Source organism: Malassezia sympodialis, genomic scaffold, assembly GCF_000349305.1.
Source record: "Malassezia sympodialis ATCC 42132 genomic scaffold, msy_sf_4, whole genome shotgun sequence".
In the NCBI taxonomy this organism is placed as follows: domain Eukaryota; kingdom Fungi; phylum Basidiomycota; class Malasseziomycetes; order Malasseziales; family Malasseziaceae; genus Malassezia; species Malassezia sympodialis.
The window spans coordinates 631,549-651,906 of NW_017387802.1; the positions used below are offsets into that span (position 1 = coordinate 631,549).

Consider the following 20,358-nt stretch of genomic DNA (forward strand, 5'->3'; position numbering starts at 1 on the left):
AGGGAACGAAGATTTTCACTGTGGGACTTACCTATCCTTTTCTTAGTCAGCACCACTTCCTCTCGCTGCAGCGCGTGCGAGATCATCGCCATGTCGCGTAATCTAGAGCGCAACCAGGAAGCGACATGCTATGTTGGAAACCTAGATGAACGTGTATCTGATGAAATTGTATGGGAATTGATGCTTCAAGCTGGACCCGTCTCACATGTGTATCTTCCGAAAGACCGCATCACGCAAATGCACCAGGGGTATGCGTTTGCTGAGTACCGTACGGAAACGGATGCCGAGTATGCTTGCCGTATTTTGAACGGCATAAAGCTTTACGGAAAACCTATCCGTGTGAATATGTCTGCGAATGAGAAGCAGGATGTGGATATTGGCGCGAATCTATTTGTGGGCAACCTTGACTCAAGTGTGGATGAGCGCCTGCTTTATGATACCTTTGCGGCGTTTGGCAACATAGTTGGTACGCCGAAAATCGCTCGTGATCCGACGACACATGTGTCCAAGAACTATGGGTTCGTTTCGTTCGATTCGTTCGAGTCCGCGGATGCTGCCATTGAGGCACTGAATGGTCAATTCCTTTTAAACCGTCCTATCACTGTCATGTTTGCCTTGCGTAAGGACGGAAAGAATGGCGAACGGCATGGCTCAGAAGCAGAACGCCTTGTGGCAGCGAAGGCGCGCAAAAACCAAGTGCTTCCGAGCGCGCAAGGGGCGTACGGCTTGCCAACTATGGGCTGGGCCGCACCGACTGGGACACTCCAGCCGCCTGAGGCTTAGTGCTTCCGGATGTCGGCCGTCACCTATAGGAATACGCTCTACGTAGCGGCACTCGTCGATACCCCCACGCGGCGGGCCGGGGACTAGGGGCCCGATCTCCCCCGATGCTTACCTAGGCAGACCGAGCGGGTTTTCCGCTGTGGCTTGGCCGGGGGCGACGTGTCGTGCTTCTCTTCTGCGCGTTGGGGGAGTGTTTTTTCCTGCGCCAGGACCTCGTCGCATACCCAGCACACCTATTTTTATACCATCGCTACGAGGCGACTGATACCATGAAGCGCCTCCTTGCAGCCGTGGTCGCCATTGCGGCCTTGTCTGTACAGTGTGCGATGGCCTCCATGGGTGATCGGTCTGCTAAATTTCAACTCTGTGTGAAGTCGTGCGAAATCGATACCTGCCAGGACCACCGGCCGAGGTCCTTGTCCGATGATACCATTGTCGTGCCGGATCCCTTGCCGTGGTACCTGATTTTGACTGGCTGGTCATGCGAGTCGAACTGCGCGTATCACTGCACGCACCGCATCACCAATGAAGCAAAGAAGCGTGTGCGCGATATCCGATCCAAGATTGTGGACGGTGCGGCACGCGAGCGCGCTACGACCATGGCACTACAGGAGCGCTGGTCGGAGCAGCTCGCATGGGAGAAACAAGACGATGAGTTTAAGGAGCTGTGTGGCGACACACACTTCCTCAGCTCGTCCGGCGAGTGTGTACCCCTGCTCACAGAGCCTCCGCCGCCTCTATTGACGGATCTTGAAACCCGGCGCATGGTCGAGTCGATGGTGGCACTGGAACTCACGTCGCTTCCGGCTATCGACAAGCAAACAGTTCAGTTCTATGGCAAGTGGCCGCAGCTGCGTCTACTAGGCATGCAGGAGCCCATGTCTGTGCTATTCTCGCTTTTGAACTTGCTTGTGCAGCTGCAGGCCATATTCCACGTGTTTTCAGACTTGATCCCCGACACCTTCCCGTTGAAATGCGTGTACCTGTGGCATGCGCGAATTGCGACGGTGGCATGGACTGCCAGCACCTTGTTTCACACGCGTGACGTTTGGTGGACGGAGCGCTTCGACTACTTCAGTGCCGCTGCGGTGCTCCTCTCAGGGCTCTTTCTCGCCATCTGCCGGCTCATGTACCTACGACCTGGCACGCCGCTCTTCCGCCGGACCCTGCTAGCCTGTGTTGGCGCATGGGTCCTGCATGTGCTGTACCTGCTGCCGCAGCGACGTCTCGACTACACGTACAATATGGCTGCATGCCTCATGATTGGCGTTGTCCACAATACACTGTGGCTGCTGTGTGCGTTGGCGCCGCACCTGCTGGAGCGTATGCGCTCGTGTTTCGGGGAAGGCTTAGTGCCAGCCTCTCCCAAGGGATCGGCGCTTGCCGATGCTGCGCCGCCGCTGGTGCTCTCTGCGCCCCAGCGGCAACGCCTGCAGATGCTCGCGGCCGCCATGTTTTTGGCGCCTGCGCTGGAGCTGTTTGACTTTCCGCCATTGCTGCGGCTTGTTGATGCGCATTCGCTGTGGCACTGTGCTACGATTCCGTTGACGTACTTTTGGTACCAGTGGCTTGCGAACGATGCGCGCGAGTGCGTCAGGACCACGGGATGGCACGCGGACCGACACGCCGAGCACGGGCATACTGACGACGAGCTTGAAGCGCGGAGGAGTGCGTCGGTGCCGGCAGCTCTCTCTATGCTGCCGCTACCGGCACCCGCGGCGGGTGCGGTGCCTACATCGGCGCCGGCGCCGATGGATGTATCGCTGCGACCGCTCTGGGCGCACGCCTGCCACATTTGGGACGTGGTGTGGGAATGGACGTGGCACACCATGCACACCCTGCGAGGGATGGTCATTACCTCGTAGACGTTGTACTGTATAGACACCTACATGAACTCGAGATCGTCGTCCAGTGCCTCGTCGCCGTACGCCTTGAGGTCGATTCTGCATAAGTGTAGCGTACGTACGTATTCTTTGCACTGCTCGTGCCGACCTGCTTGGGCTTGGCTGCCGGTCGCTTGACGTTGCCGCCCGTCTTCTTCGCCTCCTTGTCCGCACGCACCTTGGCCTCGGCAAGCTCGCGCAGCTTTGTGGCGCCCTTGCGCATGTCGACGTCGCGCAGGCCGTTTGTAGTGAGCAGCGTGATCAGGTGAGGGAAGAAGTACTTGTCGAATCCGGGCCGAGACGCCTTGGGCTGCACGAGCGTCTGGTACAGCTCCGTGGCAAAGGCCTCCCACTCATCCTTGCTCGTCGGCTTGGCATCCGCGAGCGAAGACGGCACCGCTGCGCCGGCGGCCGTCTTCTTTTCGTCCAGGGACGATGCACCGAGCAGAGCCGCGGCATTGTCGAGGTCAGAGCGCATCTGCGCCTCCTTCTCCTGGCGGCGGCGCTCGTCGTCGTCCTCGCCATCGTCTTCGAGGTCCCAGTCATCAAAATCGTTGCCCTGAGGTTAAAATCAAAGTCGTACCGTGTTTTGCTGGCGCTGCGCCTCTTTCTCGGCAATCTTTTGCTTCACCGACAGACGCTTCTTGGGCTCCGGCGCAGGCGCAGGCTTCGGCGGCTCCTCATCTTCTTCTTCCCAGTCGTCCTTGATATCGTCTTCCTCCACGTCCTCGTCCTCAAAGCGGCGCCGGCTAGGGAGGGGCGCAGGCGCAGGCCCCACGTCGTCGTTTTCTACGTTAGCCCCCACTACGCACCCCAGTCGCTCATCGTCCAACGTCGAGAAGAGCGCCGACGACCTGCTTTTCTGCTGACTCATCCGACCGTGTACCCTCTGACTATGCACGCCGCGCCAGGTGCGACGGGCGCTGGCGCCACGCGCTGCTTCCACGTAGGCGTGCGCGCTTGGGCCAAGCAGGCGCCGCGCCCGTACCAGGCGACGCTGCGGCTGCCTCAGACGGCGTTCCAGCTTCGCGCCTCGGCCAAGGACCGCGAGCGCCTGTTCCGCCCCGCGACGACGGAACGGCTGTACCTGTGGCAACGCGAGCACCTTGCACGCCAGGGCGTGCGCGACTTTGTGCTACACGACGGGCCACCGTACGCAAATGGGCGTCTACATATGGGTACGTCGCCATCGCTCACCTAGGTCATGCGCTAAACAAGATCCTCAAAGACGTGCTTGTGCGCTTCCACGTCCTCCAAGGTCGCCGCGTCCAGTGCGTACGAACGACTAACGCAGCTTTATGCCTGGATGGGACTGCCATGGACTGCCCATCGAGATCAAGGCCGTAGCAGAGGCTGCTGACGCAGGACAGACTCATCTGTCGCCGACCGAGATCCGTCGCGCCGCGCGCGCCGTCGCTCTGCGCGAGGTGCAGATACAGCGCGCCGAGTTCCAGGAACTCGGTCTCCTTGCCAGCTGGGCCGACGAGCACACGTACCGTACCCTCTCGTTTGCGTACGAGCGCGAGCAGCTGCGCGTATTCGCGCGTGCCGTTGAGCGCGGGCTTATCTACGAGCGCTTCCGCCCCGTCTACTGGTCGCCCTCGACGCAGACGGCGCTGGCGGAGGCCGAGATTGAGTACGACGAACGGCACATGAGCCGCAGCGCCTATGTGCGCCTGCGCCTCATTCCCTCTAGGACGCTAGCCGCCCACCTGCGTGATATACCCGCAGTCGACTTGCTCGTGTGGACAACGACGCCGTGGTCGCTCCTGGGCAACATGGCTGTGGCGGTGCAGGCCGAGGCGTCGTACTCGGTCGTGCGCACAGCCGACGGCGAGCATGTCCTCGTGGCCACCGAGCTGATCCCCGCCCTGGAACGCGTCGTGCGCACGCGTGACGGCACGCCCGTCGCTCCGATTGGCGCTCTGACCGAGCTCGTGCGAGTACCAGGCTCGGCATTGGTCGGCGCTCACTACACGAGCCCGCTAATGGCACCTGGCGAGCAGCGTGAGATTTTGCACGGGGCGTTTGTCACGACGGCGTCGGGAACAGGCCTCGTGCACATGGCGCCTGCGCATGGCCAGGAAGACTATGCGCTGTGGCGCGATACGGGCCGTCTTGCAATGCACGGCATCACCTCGCCGGTGGACGCACAAGGGCGCCTGCTCGTCGATCCCGCATGGGGTGCCACGGGTGCTGTTCGCGCGGACCTAGCGCGCCTGCACGAGCAGCCTGCACTCACGCAAGGCACAGACACGATGCTCGCACTTCTCGAGCGGCACGGCGCGCTGTTGGCCGAGCACAAGTACGAACACAGCTATCCCATCGACTGGCGTACCAAGCAGCCGATCCTCACGCGCGCCACAGCGCAGTGGTTTGCCGACCTGCGGCAGACGCTCGGCGATACCCAAGCAGCGCTGCAGGCCGTGCAGTTTGTACCGCCGGCCGGTGCACAGCGGCTGCACAGCCTCGTGGCGCGCCGCTCGGAGTGGTGCATTAGCCGGCAGCGCGCGTGGGGCGTGCCAATCCCCGTGGTGTACGATGCAGCGACGCACGAGCCGCTGATTACCGCGCGCAACGTCGAGCACATTGTCAGCGTGATGGACGAGTCCGGCTCAGCGGACGTATGGTGGGAGCGAGACGCCGCGGCGTTTGTTGCGCCTGAGTACCGTGCGCCGGGACGCACATGGTACAAGAAAGGGGACACGCTCGACGTGTGGTTCGACAGCGGCTCGTCGTGGGCCGTGCTGCAAGCAGCGCTTGGCGAGCCGTGGTGTGCACCGCATGCATGCGCGGACGTGTATCTGGAAGGCTCGGACCAGCACCGCGGGTGGTTCCAGTCATCGCTGCTCACACGCGCGGCTGCGTGTGGTCCAGGCGTGGTAGCGCCCTATGCTGCGCTCGTGACCCACGGCTTTGTCGTTGACGAGGCCGGCCGCAAAATGTCCAAGTCCCTGGGCAATGTCATTGCGCCGAGCGCCTTCCTCCAGGGCGATCCCGCGGCGCCCAAAGAGTTTCCAGCGCTAGGTGCGGATGTGCTGCGCTGGTGGGCCGCCAAGGCCGACTATACACGCGACATGCCCGTCAGTGCGCTGATTATGAAGCATGTGAGCGACGAGGTGCGCAAGCTGCGTACAACCATGCGCTTTCTCCTCGCGAATCTTTCGGACACGCCTCCGCCGGCGGTACGCCCCTTGGCCGTGAGAACAGCCCCTCTGGTACGCACCGCCACTGACCACAGATGGAGCGGTACACGATGCACGAGCTGCACCGCCTCGAACGAACGTGCCGCGCGGCGTATGCCTCGTTCGATTTGGCACTGGGTACGTGGGCCTCACTGACGCAGTCACTCGCTCGCTGCTCGAGTGCGCGACCAAGACGCTCTCGTCGCTTTACCTCGCCGTTTCGAAGGATACACTGTATGCGGGCTCGAACGCCGATCGTCAGCCAGTGCTCTACGTGCTCGACCAGGCCCTCCAGACGCTCACCAGTGTGCTGGCGCCGATCCTTCCCCATCTCGCGGAGGAGATAACGTGGTACCGCGGAGGCGCCGCCGCGGATCCTACGCCTGCCGAGCAGGCCACCATGCCGTCTATGTTCCAGCATGGCTGGCACGCTGTGGACGACGCATGGCGCGATCCTGCGCTCGAGCATGACATGCAGGATGTGCTGCGTGTGCGCTCGGACGTATTTGCGCTCATGACACAATGCATCGAACAAAAGTACGTACTCTCTACTTACGCAGGCACATCCGCAGCGCCGCCGAAACGGACGTCGACGTTTGGGTCGACCCAGCGCATGCACTGTATGCGCGCCTGACCGATCCGACCCTGCTCCCCCCTGGTGCACTGGCCGCGCTCTTGGGCGTGGCGCACGTGCACGTTCATCCCACAGCCACAGCGGTGCCGCTGCCGGCCGGTGCATGGGCGCAGGAGCGCGCCGTTGCTGGCCTGCCCGTGCGTGTGCGTATGCGCGCATGCACGACGCACAAGTGCCCGCGGTGCTGGCAGTTCCACAGCACACAGGCCGACACGCTGTGCACGCGGTGCACGTCGGTTCTTACGCCGTAGCATCCACGCTCTTTTCCAGCGCAAAGCCCATGTACAGCGTGCACACATGCCACATGGCGGGCGGCATGGCCGGCGTCACGACACCTGCTGCGGCCATGTTCGAATCGATAACCTGCATGCGCTCGAGCAGCTGGCGAAGCGGTCGATTTGCATACCCATCGCTGAGAATCTCGTCAAAGCGCGCCTTATAGACGAGATGCAGCCCGCACTCTTCCGCGATACTGCGTCAGTCGCTGCGACGTACCGTGTGAACGCGGCCCAGTCCACGACAAACTCGGGTACATTATCCACTGCATCAAGTAGCCAGAAATGGTAGCGATTGCCGAACGGCTTCTCGCCCGGCTCGAGCCGCTGATCAAACTCGATGCGGTAGCATTCGTTGCCAAACGAAACAGCATGTTCGTCCTCGTGCAGCCGTGCGAGCAGCGTCTCGTCGTCGACCGTCGTGCCGATCAGGGTGCCACCGGGGCGCAGCCAGCGCGCCGCATTTGAAAGCATCGTGCGTGCATTTTCTTCCGAGTCCCAGCCATAATGCAGGCAGAACTGCATCGACACAGTATCGAAAAGCGGTTCCAGCAGCGAGCGCGGCACCACTTCGTCTAACGGGCGCTGCGTCAGTCGAATGTACGTACGCGGAAGCAGTCAAAGGCAAAGAACTCGGCGGCCCAGCGGTAGTGTCCTTCTTCATAGCGCAGGCGCGCCTGCTCGATCGATACATCGGCAATATCAATTAGGACCATCACGGCTGGTCGGTGCCGATCCCACTTACGCAGGTCACCGCCCTTGCCGCACCCAAGCTCCAGGATGCGCGCTCCTTGTCCAGCGTTCCAGCCGACTTGCGCATACATGGAGATGAGCGCCGACTTGACCCAGTTGTTGAAGCGCTTGAGCGGGATGATTGGTGACGACTCACGCGCGTCGCGCCCCACCTCGCGCCGCTTATTGTAGTGGGTGGCGACTGTAGTACGCTCGAGCTCCCCAATAGGGACCTCGGCAGGCCGCACTGTGCCACGAGGCACCTCGGGCGGGGGCTGCGCGCGCGCGCGCAGCGGATTCTGCGACTGCCGCTTCAGCGCCTCAACTTGCTCCTTTGTAATGGGTATCAACACGCTTTCTGGCGGGGTCACACGGTAGAGTGGTGCATATGCTCTGGGCTCAGGCGCTCTCCCCTCCTCGGGCGGCGCGTCATGGTAGACGTCCTTCACCGGGTCGTAGGGCATCGTGAAGTGCCGCCGCGGCGCCCGATCGTTCTTCCCCGATTTGTGGGGTGCCCCACTTGCGATCACGGCATGACAGCCGTCAGCGCAGGGGCAACGCCCCCCCATGCAACGACCGAATGTACGGCCGCCTTTTGGGAAGCATGCAAATGTACGTGGTACGCTCTAACGCAGCACTTGCTCCGACTGCGTTTGTGCACCCACAGGGCTACGCCTTGCACGATTTGATGAACGCCCTGGAGGTCATGGACCCTCTCATGGACGGCGGTATGGAGTACCCTTCCTCGCTGCTGCCAGAGCGAGAACGCCCATCCGAGCCACGCGTGCCGCTACCCGTGTCGCTTGCCCAAGATGAAGTGTGCTGGGTCCTCGATCGCCTCGTAGCTTGCGAGCTTGAGTGGCTTGCAGGCGCGACGCTCTCACAGACCCTCTACACTTGCACCTACTTTCACGAGTGTGTTCTCCAGGACGCTGTAACGTCAGATCATTGGTACCACGATGTACTGCGCGCCTACGTGATCGCCACTATCAAGGGCTGTGCCCTGCAGTGGATCGAACTGACGCGCAACCGCGTCATAGACGTACGTCCTTCCATCTCACACAGGGCGAAGACTTTAGCGGGGACCTCGGCGGCATCGCGCTGCCAACCGGCATAGATGCACATGATGCTGCCGCGCAGCTCAATGCAGCTACTGCGCGCATCCCTGCTGAGCAAGCGCCTGCCATCCGGCTGCGACTGCGCTGGCGGCATCATTGGCTCCTTGCACTTAGCGCTATGACCAGCGAGGAGCCTGACGCCTCTTTGATTGATCTGCATCTAAGCGTGTGTCGCAGCATCTGGTCCAAGCTGCAACCTGATGCACCGGCCGCGGACACACTGGCCCTGCAAGACGCGGCTCTGGCGCGTGTGCCGCCCCATTTGCAGGCGTTCTTTGACATCACACTTAGCCGCCACTTTTCCACGACGATTCCCATGCGTCCTCAGCCCCTGCGCGAAGCGCGCGCCGTGTGGGAGTGGTGGCACCGTGTGCTGCACGAGGAGGTGGCGCTGCCCCTGCCCCTCCTGCGTACCGATCGCGTAGCGTGCTGGTGGATGCATATGCGGTCGCACGCACTTGCATTCCAGCAAAGGACGCCCATCCCGTTTGTGCGTTCGTTACTGTCTACCTACGTGTCGGACGGCTACACGTGTGCAGGCGGTACGCGCGATCTGCGGCACCTAGCCTCGAGCTGGCTCGAGGAATGGACGGCGCTCTCCATTGACGACATCTATACGCGTTTGGAGTGGCTTGATGCACGGTACGCCTGTTTGACTGACCGCAGTGAGCCTGCCGCAGGACAGGCGCAGCGCTTGGACCGCTTCCTGCAGCGCCTCGCGGGCCTGGAGGCTGATCACCTCGGTACCTATGCGGCGAACCGCGCACGCCAAAAACGTGGCTTTGGCAAGTCGTACGTGGCGTGGGCCGATCTGCTCGACGAAGCAGTGTCACTGAGTGCGCATTTGGCGACAGCGCTGCCGTCCTTGTGCCCGCCCGACCTCCTTGTGCGCCCCGTGCAATGTCTGGTTCTGACTAGTATGGAGCAGGCATTGGGCGCCGGCATCGAGCTCGAACTGTACCTTGAGGATGAATTGCCGTGTTTGTACTGGCTGCTTGCCGAGATCAAGGGTGAGCTTGAGGCCCTGCTCGATGCAGCGCCAGGCAGCACACCTTGGCTCGCCTGCTTTCGGCATGCTGTTGCTGCTGAGCGCCACATGTGCCTGGCACAGTGTCTAGTGCGCCTCCAGCGCGAGGGCAACCGGGTGCGCGTGCACAACGCCATGGCACGGCGGATCAAGTGGCTGCGTCGGCCCGCATGGTGCATGCGAGCGCGGCTGCATGTGGTCACCAAGCCAGACAGTCCCACTATGGAGCCGCTTTGGGACCAGTGGACGGCGTTTGAACAGCACGCTCGCGGCACGGCGGTGCGTACGCGTGTACTGCAGCATGTAAATGCGTGCCATACGCACGCTTCGGCGCATGCACGGGCGGCTCCGAACGATGGATGGCTCTTGCTATGCCATGCCTCTGACGCGGCACACATGCGTGGCGTGCACGAGGCGTGTGTGGCCCTCGGTGAGTGGGCGCGCGCAGCACCCACTGCGACTCTCGAGTGGCGTGCATCCTCACATCCGTGGTATGCAGTGCCTACGTGGGTCTAATCTATCGCTGCACTACGTACCGCACACCGGGGCGGCTCGCGCCCTGGGCCAGGCGCTCGAGCTCCCAGCGCTCGCGCCCCCAGGCCCACACACTGTCGAGCAGCAGGCTTCCCAGGCCCAGAGCCTGCACAAGATTGACGGCATAGAAAAAGTTGGCGTTCGCCGAGCCCGTATACAGCCACAAGTAGTGGAATGCGGGGAAGAGCAGCGCTGAGTAGAGGAACAGCATGCTCGTGACCATGGGGTATCGGAGGTCTGTGTGAGTGTCGCATACGCACAGGCGGAGAGGCGCGGATAGTTCAGGCTCCACAGCGCGAGGTACAGCGCCGAGTCGCCTGCCGAGGGGTACGTCTGGAACAGGGCGTGGATGCCGACGAGAACTGTAGCGGCAAACAGCGGGTCACTCCGCCATTTGATAAGCGCAGGCACCGTGTACGATAGCGTGTGCAGGTTGACGACCATTGTGAAGAAGGCACGGAAGTGGGGAAACATTTCCACGAAAAAGTACCACACGAGCCCCGCGTTCGGCGACAAGTCGTCCACCAGGAGGCGGCTTCCGTACACGCTGCGCACGAACGAAAGCGTTGAATCGCGCGAGTACAGGGCAGAGAGCACTAGAAAGACGCCGAGCCAGCCTGCATAGCGCACAGAAGTGCGCCGGAGCCACTGTGACCATGCGTCCGACTGCCGCTGCCCAAAGCGCGCGCGCCACCGGCCATACTGTGCGTGCGCGTCGGCGCCGAGCAGCAGAAGCGCGGGCGTCACACACAACGGATTCATAAACAGCACCGTGCTGAGGGCCTGCGCAGTCGCGACGAGGAGCGACACACCGTGCACCGCGCCGAGCAGCGCGAGGAGCGTAAGACACGTGCGCAGCTGGCTCATCGACTTGGCCGCACAGGCTGCGATCGCGTAGGGGTTGAGTAGGAAGCTGTGTGAGTGGCTGAACGTACCATGCGGCTACAAAGGCCGGCACGATGTACACATGGCGCTCGGCGCGTCTGGCCAGCGTCGAGGCCAGGGCCGCGAGCACCACGCCAGACACCGCATCCAGGGCGATCCACGCGCAAGCCGACGTCCACGGGTCTGCGAGCCACGGCGCAGGCAACTTTAGCAGAAGTGGCGAGTGATGCAGCCCGTTGGAACGCCACAGAACCTTCGCAGGGACATTCAGCACGGTCAGCAGGTACTGCGTCTCGCGCACTGCGTCAGTGGCATCTACTTACACAGTGCCAGGCGATCCATTGGCGTCGCGAGCTCAGGACGGTCCACCAGCTGCTCACCCCAGCTGCTCGCCCATGACACAAATACACGCACGAGGACGCCCGCTAGAACGACCAGGGCGCACCACCGGGCATCGCGACTGAGCATGGTCGAAAGGGATCGTCCACGTGCGTGTGGAGCACCGCCCGTCGTGGGCGCGCACGGTGAGGGCTCGTGCGGCCGTGCCAGCATGAACTTGCTGTTCAAGTCGCGGCAGCGAAGTCCTAGTGAGCTCGTGCGTTTGCTGCGCGAGCTGTCTATGCGACTTGGTGCGAGTGTGACGGTTGATGGGAGCTGGTTTCTAGCGGATGTACCGCAGAGTAGCGAGAGCCGCCGTAAAGTACGCCCTCTCGCTCACACAGGTTCATGAGGAAATTTGGCAGGCACTGCAGCAGTCCAAGCTTGTGCTGTATGGTGAAGGAGGTGCGCATATGACTCTGACACGTAGACAGCGAGCCGGTGCCCGAACAGGTCGCGCAGCTAGCCCAGGAAGTGTACCAGCAGCAGCTCATGCCGTGCCTGCTGACGGTGATGCCGCGCGTCGAGTTTGAGGTACGTGCCCGTTCTTACACCAGACGCGCAAAGATATTGTACAGGTCTTTATCGCGCTATTGCAGCGCCAAATCGGCTCGCGGCGGCCCACAGTAGAGTACCTTCGCTCTCATCCAACGGTGGTGCTGATGGCCTTCCATGGGTACGATGTACCGGACATGGCGATGAACACGGGCCTCCTACTCAACGAAATGGTACAGCATGAACCGCTTGCCAAGATCCTACTCTACTCCGACGAGTACGTGTCAGACACTCATCCAGTCTCGCGCGCTTTCCGACCTACATCGAGACGACCTCGTTCAGCGTGTCCTGCGACGCGTTCAAAAATTTGCGCGATGCGCTTCTCCTGCATCGCACGATGGCAGCCGAATATCTACAGCAGAACTACGACACCTTTTTTGCCATGTTTACCAAGCTGCTGGACTCAAGCAACTACGTGACGCGGCGGCAGTCGCTGAAGCTGCTCAGCGAGCTCCTGGTCGACCGCGCACATTACAGCACCATGGTCCGCTACGTCTCCAGCGAAGAGAATCTGAAGCGGATTATGAACGCGCTGCGTGACCGCAGTAAACATATCCAGCTGGAGGCGTTCCATGTGTTCAAGGTGTTTGTGGCCAACCCCAAAAAGACCCCGGCCGTCGAGGCGATCTTGCGGCGCAACAAAGCGCGCCTGCTCACATTCCTACAGGACTTTCTGAGCGACCGCACCGATGAATCGTTCATGGACGAGCGCCAGTACATTCTCCAGATCATCAGGTACGTGCCATAGACTCACGGGCAGCGCCATGCCTAGCAAATCGTAGCTATGGTTGTGTCCAATCTAGTTGGGCCCGCTGAGGCTCGCCATTCACCACATAGGCCAAGCGCATCCGCAGACGAATCACGCCTGCGCCCAACCCTGTCACCCGCATGGCCTGCGTCGCCCTCTGTCCAGGCATAATGCGTGACTGCGAGAGCGAGTACATTTGCAGCTGCTGTGTCTTGGGCACGGCCGCCTGGAGTGTCAGGCCCTCGATGGTGGCACCGTCTGGTGCTGAAAAGATCGCCTGCACGGATGCTTCCGCACCGCTCCGCGTCACGGCCATGGCCATGCGAAGTCCGTGCGCATGATAGGCTTCCGTCTCGTCCGGCTCCGCATTCTCCTGCAGTTGCAGCTCACTCATGCCAGCCGCCACACTGTTGCTCGCCGGGCGGGCACTGTTATCTAGCAAACCAAGAAGGTCCGCCTGTGACGTCGGCGGGGCTCGCGCGCTCGCGGGTGCCGCTGACGGTGTGTCGGCCGCGCCAAATATGTCCGCGAGCAAGTCTGTGTTGGTCTGCGCTGATGCCGCCGTCGAGCTCTGCACCGGCGCCACCGACTCGGTGCCCATATCCAGGAGCGCACCTGCGTCTCGAGTGGTACCCGCCTGGGCCAGCGGAACCGTCTCGGGAACGATCGGTCGCATAGCCGGAACAGGCATTGCCTCCAGCACGCCATCGCGAATCGCCTTGCGCTGCAGCAGCGCACCATACTCTAGAGCACGCTTCTGGCTCTCCAGCTCGATGCTCTCAGCATACCCGCTCAGAAGGCTCTGAATTCGTGCCTGCTGCGATGCATCGGGCATACGTGTAGCGAGCTTGGCCAAGGCTGTGAGGACAAACTCGCGGATGCTCTCTGTTGCATATACCGACTCCAAGAGTGATGCTAGCAAGTCGATCACTGCCCGAGGGGACACTTCGTACGTAGCGCCGTCCCGCGTGATGCGCCCCATATCAAAGAGAATGTCGCCGTATTCGCCTGTGGCCCACACAGCCGCCAACGTCTGGCCCGTCTGCGACAAGTCGTCATGGAGCGCCATGTACAGTTTCTGCACTGTGTACGCATGCAGCTCCGACGTGTTAGCGACAAGACGAAGGAACGATGCCAGTACATCGTCGCGAATATAGTTACCCGCGAGGCGAAGCACCTGCAACATGGTATCGATGTGCCAACGCGGCGTAGGGGCAAAGCGCTCCGTCGCCATCCCGATACGCGTAGTAAGGCCAAGCTTGAACTCATTGTCGGCCACATGCAGAAAAGACAGCAATTCCTCCATCAGAGCCAGCACCGTCGACTCATTGATCAGCGTGTAGGTCAGTTCCAGCGCGCGGCGGCGAATAGAAATATCAGCGTCGCGAAGGCACTCGAGAATAATGCCGCGATGGCGCTGCACCGCATTGGTATCAATCGACACAACCTTGATGAGTGTGTTGAGCGCCACGTATCGGATATTGTTGTCCGTGTTCCCCAAGAACTTGCCCAGGATGTTGATCGCCATGACGCGCAGACCCGCATCCGATTTGATTTCGAGGATGGTCAGCACACACTCGTAGAGGATACTGTTGCCCACCGTCTTGGAGCCGTCGGTGTTCGTCGCTACCTGCGCGAGGATGTCGTTGATGGTGTCCGAGACTTCCACGCTGTCACGTCCCAGTATACGCAGAAAGCGCAGGATCTTGGTTTGCAGGAATGGATCGGTGACACCTGCCACGTCGTGCTCGGGCGAAAAGCTCGTCGTAAGCAGAGTGCGAAGTGTTGCGACGAGGGGCGTCGTGGCCTGCGTCAGCATACGAATACGTACACGGCGGAATAGATCGATACAACCACGGTCCATCTCGCACATCTGGATGGCCAGGCTCAGTGCACACAACTTGACACCATGGCTCTTGTCGCTCAGCAGCTGCAAGGTACGCTCGCGGAAGTGGTCCACCAAGTCCGGCACGCGACGAACAATGCGCATGGCACACAAAGCTGCCTTCTTCCGGATATAAGAGTTAGAGCTGCCCATCAGCTTCTCAATCTCGTTGCACAAGTCGCGCGACATCTCCTCGGATGCAATGTTGGCAAATGTGCACAAGGCCAGGCCCACAATGTACATGTTGGAATGGTTCATGTCGCTGTAATGAGAAGCTTAGCACGTACTTTTTCAAGCCATTCGTGACAAGCATGAGAACCTGCGCATTCTCGTCCAGGAGCAACATGATGCCCAGGTACCCGAGGCGCTTATCCGTGAAGCGCGGTGAAGCCACCAGTTTGAGGCATTCCATCTGGCCGAAATGCGCTGGGTATCCCAGCATATGGATATAAAGTAGCTTCGAAAGGTTCGTATAGCGCATATACACATCATCGTCTTTGAAGGACGTCCGGATCGCTGCTGACTCCTTCTGGAGCAAGGCTCGTTCATCCGCTAGCGTTTTGCACGCACGCACGCCTTTGATTAGCGAGCGCAGATTATAAAGTCCCGCGCTCGCCATAAGACTACCCAGACGCGGATCCAAAGCAGCCACCTGCTGCTGCTTCTGAAAGAAGGTCGACATGGCTACTGGGGTCCTAGCGGGTTAGCGTCGCAGCTCGACCAGGCGACCGCACCCACGAGCGCTCGGCGCACTTATCACGTGATACTCCACCATGGGGCCTATCTGCTCTGTCTCGTTGGGCGCCGCGGCCGCGCGGGCAGACCATCTAGCGACTCCACGGAGGCCAAGCGTACCATGGAGAGGGTGGCAATCACCACAAACTGCAGTATGGCCACCATGTAGAATACAAGCCAGGGTGCCGTCGAGACACTGCGGCTGAAAACCATAGAGAATAGGATAGGGCCCAAGATAGAGCCAGACAGGGTGCTCAGCACACCCCATGCGCCGAACAAGCGTCCTGCGCCGTGCGTGCGCGGCAGCGCCGCTATACCCAGAGAGCTGATGGCGGAACCAACGCCTCCGCCTAACGCCACGAGAAAGACACTCAGCAAGAACATGCCAGCGGTGTTGGCATGCGCCGACATGATGGAGCCGCCACAAGTAATCAGCGACGACCCCACCGCAATGCGCATATCCATATGACTGTCATGTATAAGCCGTAGTTTTTTTTCTCGGTCTTTCCATTGTTGCTCACGCTCGCGCTCTCTGGTAGTCCACGGCTTCAAGGCAGGTACGTCGTCACGGGCATACCCTTGCTCGTCCAAGGCCGCATGTACGTCGGTTCCCGGTGTAAAGGCACCATCCTGTGGAAGCACAGTCGTGCTCGGCATTCGATGCAGGATCTTTGTCATAAGGGGCACGAATACAGTGAGTGATAGCATACGGCACAGTGCCGTGAAACTAACAAAATAACCCACTCTGCTGGACTCCCATCCAAACACCAGCTGCACGTATTGGATCTTGATCGGCACGATGGCCATGCACGCGAGCTCTACGGCATAGGCCACAGAAAGAAGCAGCAAATTGGCGTCCCAATGGCGGGACTGGGTATCTAGACGGCTGCTTCCCATGACTGGCAGGTCTTCTTCGCTCAAACGGCGAGGCAACAAAAAGCCCAGGTTTCGAAAAGGCGCCAGGAGTCCATGCGTTAGAGAATATACAATGCCATGTCCTGAATGTCTATGCCGAGCCTCGTGATGGCTCTGAACAGCCTTTCTTTGCGCCTCAGGATGTAAACTCTCTGGCACGAAGGGTAGACACACAACAATGGCAGCATGAATCAAGATTGCGACACACAAAGGTATGGAAAGCGTTCCTGTCCATTTCGTCAACACACCCCCAATAGCTGGCCCAATGGCAATTCCTGCAAAAAGGATGCCAGACATGAGCGCAAAAAGGCGAGAGCGGGTGCCACTGGGTGTAACGTCAGACAGATACGACTGTGACATGGCGGTGACTGTGCCCGAGGAACCAAAAAAGCCTTCGATTCCGCTACCCAGCACAAACAGATTCACCCCAAATGGTACATGGTCAGATGTTACATAGGAAAGCAGCACAGCCATTGCGTCATTGACAATCGCACCAGCTACCGCCGATAACAATATGCGCCTACGCCCGATACGGTCAGAGAGACGCGACCAGTAACCAGTCATGAGGGCGGATCCCAGTCCAGCAACAACAAGAAGTTTCATTTGCAGCATAGATAAACTCCTTTGCGCCTCCACGGATCGACGACACTTGGGCGAAGGAACATGAGGTGGCTGATCAAGTGCCATAGACTCATCGACCAGCAGTTGCTGGCAAAGCATCGACAGAAAGAGCTCCATCCGAGGTGCAAGAATGACACCTAACGCTAATGAAAATATGAGCACCACAGGTAACAAGAACATTGGCCGAGGTCGACGCCACCAGGGCAATGGTCGCAGCCATGCGAGCTCATCTAAGGTGACAGTAGGTTCTGCATCGTCATAGAGCTCTCCTTCCAAATCTGCCACTTCTGCCGGGACATAGTCAGGCCCTGGAATCTGTGACAGCATGTGTGGTACATGGGGCACATCACCCTCGTCCCCTGCCATAGCAAGGCCCGCTTCGGGAGCCATGGTCGCGGGGGGGCCACCTTAAGTCTCCACTTTGTCCACGTGGTGGAGACTAAGGCTGCGGCGCAAGGGTGTCTTGAACTTGTGGGTTACGATCGAGTCAAGCAGGATGGGGGACTCTGCTGATGAGCGAGTAGAGCACCTAGCAGATGCCATATCCAAGGCAAAAGTTACAGATATTCCCACCGACTTTGATGCACTGTCCGACGACCTTGATTCGGAGGAGCCGGAGACCAAGGCCCTTCCTGAGCACGCTTGTGCCTACTGTGGCATCGACGATGTAAATTGTGTTCTTCAATGTCTCACCTGTAAAAGATGGTACGTACGTCATACTCACACACAGGTTTTGCAACGGTCGCGGGCAAACACCATCCTCCCATATCGTCACCCATTTGGTGCGCGCGCGGCACAAGGCTGTCATGTTGCATCCAGAGTCGCCTCTCGGTGACACAGTGCCCGAGTGCTTTACGTGCGGCTCGAAAAACCCTTTTATGCTTGGTTTTCTACCCGCCCAGGACAGCGCCGTCATCATGCTCTTGTGTCGGAATCCTTGCAACTACGCTGCCAACACGAAGGAAGTAGAATGGGATGCTTCTCGGTGGGCACCTTTGATTGAAAACCGATCTTTCCTTTCCTGGTTTGTTCGAATTCCAAGTTCGGCCACGCAACGAAATGCGCAGCCCATTTCCTCTGCGCAGATTTGCAAACTAGAAAATCTGTGGCGCGACAACGAGCAAGCTACGTTGGAAGATGTGGAAAACCCCACCAAAGAGAAAGAACTTCCTAAGACCCTTGTGCGCTACGAGAATGCGGAACAGTATTGTAATATTTTCCGCGCACTACTCTCTGTGGAAGAGCAGTACGATAAAAAGCTGAAAGAAAGTCTCGTTCAGCATGATGTGGCGGTGCGCTGGGAGCCAGGTAAAGGTCGTTCGATGTCCCTGTGGCTTCGCTTGCCACAACTTGAGAGCGGTGAAATGCGCCTCGGTATTGGTGACGAGCTTTGCGTCTCTTACACGGGGTCGTTGGCCTCTAAATGGAAGGCAGTCCTAAAGGTATCGCAATTCTCGCCAATCTCATCCATGGAAGTGGCTTGTGATGTACCACAGTACCTCCAGCCACCGACGGATTGCACCACCAACTATACTGTGGAATTTGTTTGGGTCGGCGTAACGTATGCTCGCATGAAGAAGGCATTGTCCGTGTTCTTGAACCTTCGCGATTGTATGGCTCCCTTTTTACGCAAAAAACTCTTGGGCTTCCCCACCGGCTCGGAGCAGGTCCAGTTTCAAGAGCCAAAACGCTACACTGCCCCAGGGCTGCCTGATCTGAACCACAGCCAGGTCGCTGCGATTAAATCCGTTTTATCAAAGCCTTTGAGCTTAATTCAGGGACCTCCTGGGACAGGTAAGACAGTGACCAGTGCCACACTTGTGTATCATCTGACACAAATGACCAAAGGAAAAGTGCTTGTCTGTGCACCTTCGAATGTGGCGGTAGATCAGCTTACCGAAAAAATCAATCGCACTGGTCTGAAAGTCGTGCGCGTTGTTTCTCGAACTCGCGAAACCATGTTGTCACATGTGCGCTTTCTGTCACTGCATGAGCAGGTTGCGCTAATGCCTCCTAGCCCTGAAATGACTCGACTCAAAAATCTCCAGAAGAAAAATGGCGAGTTAACTGCTGATGACGAACGCCGGTACCGGAACCTGGTTTTCCAGATGGAACGGAAAGTGTTGGCTGCAGCGGATGTTATTTGCACAACCTGTTCGAGCAGCGCGGATCGTCGACTTGAAAACTTTGACTTCTCTGCTGTGCTGATTGATGAGGCAACACAGGCTGTGGAGCCCGAAATCTTGCTTCCCATTGTGCGCGGTTGCAAGAAACTTGTGCTTGTTGGCGACCACCAGCAACTAGGCCCCGTCGTTATGAGTAACAAAGTGGCAGACGCTGGTATGAATTTGAGTTTATTCGAGAGATTAATTCTTCTTGGCAATCAGCCTCGACGTCTAGAAGTGCAGTACCGTATGCACCCATGCTTGTCTGAATTTCCCAGCAATATGTTCTACGATGGGATGCTCCAAAATGGTGTTACGGCCCAGGAACGTCTCCGGCGTCAAGACCCCATTCCATGGCCTATTCCTAACATGCCTATGATGTTTTACCAAAATTTGGGCCAGGAAGAAATTTCAGGCAGTGGAACGTCTTTCTTGAACCGAACGGAGGCAAGCAGTGTTGAAAAAATTATCACGCTGTTTTTAAAATCTGGTGTTGTCCCTGAGCAAATTGGTGTGGTTACGCCTTATGAAGGGCAGCGAAACTTTATCATCAATTACATGCAAATGTTTGGCAGTCTTAACAAGGAGCTTTACCGGAGTGTGGAGGTCGCCAGTGTGGATGCGTTCCAAGGCCGTGAAAAAGATTATATCATTGTCAGTTGTGTGCGGAGCAACGACAGGGGCGGAATCGGATTCCTCAGCGATCCTCGACGTCTCAATGTTGCTCTCACTCGTGCACGTTATGGTCTTATTGTTATCGGAAATTCCAAGGTCCTGTGCAAAAATCCCCTCTGGTACCATCTGTTGGTTCATTTCAAAGATCGCTTTGCATTGGTGGAAGGCGCTCTCTCTAACCTTCAACCATCGATGATCCAGTTTGGTCGCCCTCCTGTTGAAAAACACAAAGTTACACCCATGCAGCGCATGGCTCTACAAAAAACTGAGACGATGGATTCACTGGCTATGGACCCGATCCACGCACCGTTCCGCTCACTCGGTGCTACAGCTGCTTCACTGCGGGAGGATATGTGGAGCAGTTTGTCACTAGATGCCAAGTCTTTATCGTATACTCAAAGTGACAGACTCACAAAAAAGATGACAGGCGGGGAGGACGATCTTGACAGCCTTGACGGGTTCAAGAGCCAGGCATCGCTGGAAGATGAGCTGGAAGACAACTCCGCGGATGCACTCTTCCCCATGTGGGGACGGAAATCTGTCACTCCATTTACATAATCTCATTTGACACGTGCCCCCCTTGGTACAGCCTCGCGCTTACCCCAAAGTTCTTGCTTACGCCGCC

The 20,358-nt window shown here is 58.9% G+C and overlaps 10 protein-coding genes across 10 annotated transcripts; 6 read left to right on the plus strand and 4 right to left on the minus strand.

The window, feature by feature from the left end:
• Nucleotides 1–90: 90 nt before the first annotated feature.
• Nucleotides 91–783, plus strand: MSY001_1137 (uncharacterized protein; the record flags this gene model as incomplete). Its single annotated transcript, XM_018886245.1, has 1 exon — nucleotides 91–783. The coding sequence occupies one exon, from the start codon at nucleotides 91–93 to the stop codon at nucleotides 781–783; it is 693 nt and encodes a 230-aa protein (XP_018739738.1).
• Nucleotides 784–1,052: 269 nt separating this feature from the next.
• Nucleotides 1,053–2,648, plus strand: PER1 (uncharacterized protein; the record flags this gene model as incomplete). Its single annotated transcript, XM_018886246.1, has 1 exon — nucleotides 1,053–2,648. The coding sequence occupies one exon, from the start codon at nucleotides 1,053–1,055 to the stop codon at nucleotides 2,646–2,648; it is 1,596 nt and encodes a 531-aa protein (XP_018739739.1).
• A 20-nt stretch (nucleotides 2,649–2,668) lies between these two features.
• On the minus strand, nucleotides 2,669–3,491 carry MSY001_1139 (uncharacterized protein; the record flags this gene model as incomplete). Its single annotated transcript, XM_018886247.1, has 4 exons — nucleotides 2,669–2,726; nucleotides 2,750–3,225; nucleotides 3,250–3,455; nucleotides 3,479–3,491. 4 exons carry the CDS (start codon nucleotides 3,489–3,491, stop codon nucleotides 2,669–2,671), a joined length of 753 nt encoding a protein of 250 aa, XP_018739740.1.
• A 70-nt stretch (nucleotides 3,492–3,561) lies between these two features.
• Nucleotides 3,562–6,736, plus strand: MSY001_1140 (uncharacterized protein; the record flags this gene model as incomplete). Its single annotated transcript, XM_018886248.1, has 6 exons — nucleotides 3,562–3,844; nucleotides 3,868–3,937; nucleotides 3,961–5,851; nucleotides 5,908–5,989; nucleotides 6,013–6,388; nucleotides 6,412–6,736. 6 exons carry the CDS (start codon nucleotides 3,562–3,564, stop codon nucleotides 6,734–6,736), a joined length of 3,027 nt encoding a protein of 1,008 aa, XP_018739741.1.
• Nucleotides 6,726–7,956, minus strand: MSY001_1141 (uncharacterized protein; the record flags this gene model as incomplete). Its single annotated transcript, XM_018886250.1, is given in 3 exon segments — nucleotides 6,726–6,944; nucleotides 6,959–7,345; nucleotides 7,369–7,956. 3 exon segments carry the CDS (start codon nucleotides 7,954–7,956, stop codon nucleotides 6,726–6,728), a joined length of 1,194 nt encoding a protein of 397 aa, XP_018739742.1.
• Nucleotides 7,957–8,096: 140 nt separating this feature from the next.
• Nucleotides 8,097–10,153, plus strand: MSY001_1142 (uncharacterized protein; the record flags this gene model as incomplete). Its single annotated transcript, XM_018886251.1, has 2 exons — nucleotides 8,097–8,534; nucleotides 8,558–10,153. 2 exons carry the CDS (start codon nucleotides 8,097–8,099, stop codon nucleotides 10,151–10,153), a joined length of 2,034 nt encoding a protein of 677 aa, XP_018739743.1.
• Nucleotide 10,154: 1 nt separating this feature from the next.
• GAB1 (GPI transamidase subunit-like protein) lies at nucleotides 10,155–11,524 on the minus strand (the record flags this gene model as incomplete). Its single annotated transcript, XM_018886252.1, has 4 exons — nucleotides 10,155–10,408; nucleotides 10,432–11,084; nucleotides 11,107–11,356; nucleotides 11,380–11,524. The coding sequence occupies 4 exons, from the start codon at nucleotides 11,522–11,524 to the stop codon at nucleotides 10,155–10,157; spliced, it is 1,302 nt and encodes a 433-aa protein (XP_018739744.1).
• Nucleotides 11,525–11,606: 82 nt separating this feature from the next.
• On the plus strand, nucleotides 11,607–12,737 carry MSY001_1144 (uncharacterized protein; the record flags this gene model as incomplete). Its single annotated transcript, XM_018886253.1, has 4 exons — nucleotides 11,607–11,643; nucleotides 11,865–11,968; nucleotides 12,034–12,206; nucleotides 12,272–12,737. 4 exons carry the CDS (start codon nucleotides 11,607–11,609, stop codon nucleotides 12,735–12,737), a joined length of 780 nt encoding a protein of 259 aa, XP_018739745.1.
• Nucleotides 12,738–12,771: 34 nt separating this feature from the next.
• MSY001_1145 (uncharacterized protein) lies at nucleotides 12,772–15,304 on the minus strand (the record flags this gene model as incomplete). The annotated part of the gene is made up of 2 exons (XM_018886254.1): nucleotides 12,772–14,884; nucleotides 14,910–15,304. The coding sequence occupies 2 exons, from the start codon at nucleotides 15,302–15,304 to the stop codon at nucleotides 12,772–12,774; spliced, it is 2,508 nt and encodes an 835-aa protein (XP_018739746.1).
• A 2,085-nt stretch (nucleotides 15,305–17,389) lies between these two features.
• Nucleotides 17,390–20,291, plus strand: MSY001_1146 (uncharacterized protein; the record flags this gene model as incomplete). Its single annotated transcript, XM_018886255.1, has 2 exons — nucleotides 17,390–17,598; nucleotides 17,624–20,291. 2 exons carry the CDS (start codon nucleotides 17,390–17,392, stop codon nucleotides 20,289–20,291), a joined length of 2,877 nt encoding a protein of 958 aa, XP_018739747.1.
• Between the last annotated feature and the right edge of the window lie 67 nt (nucleotides 20,292–20,358).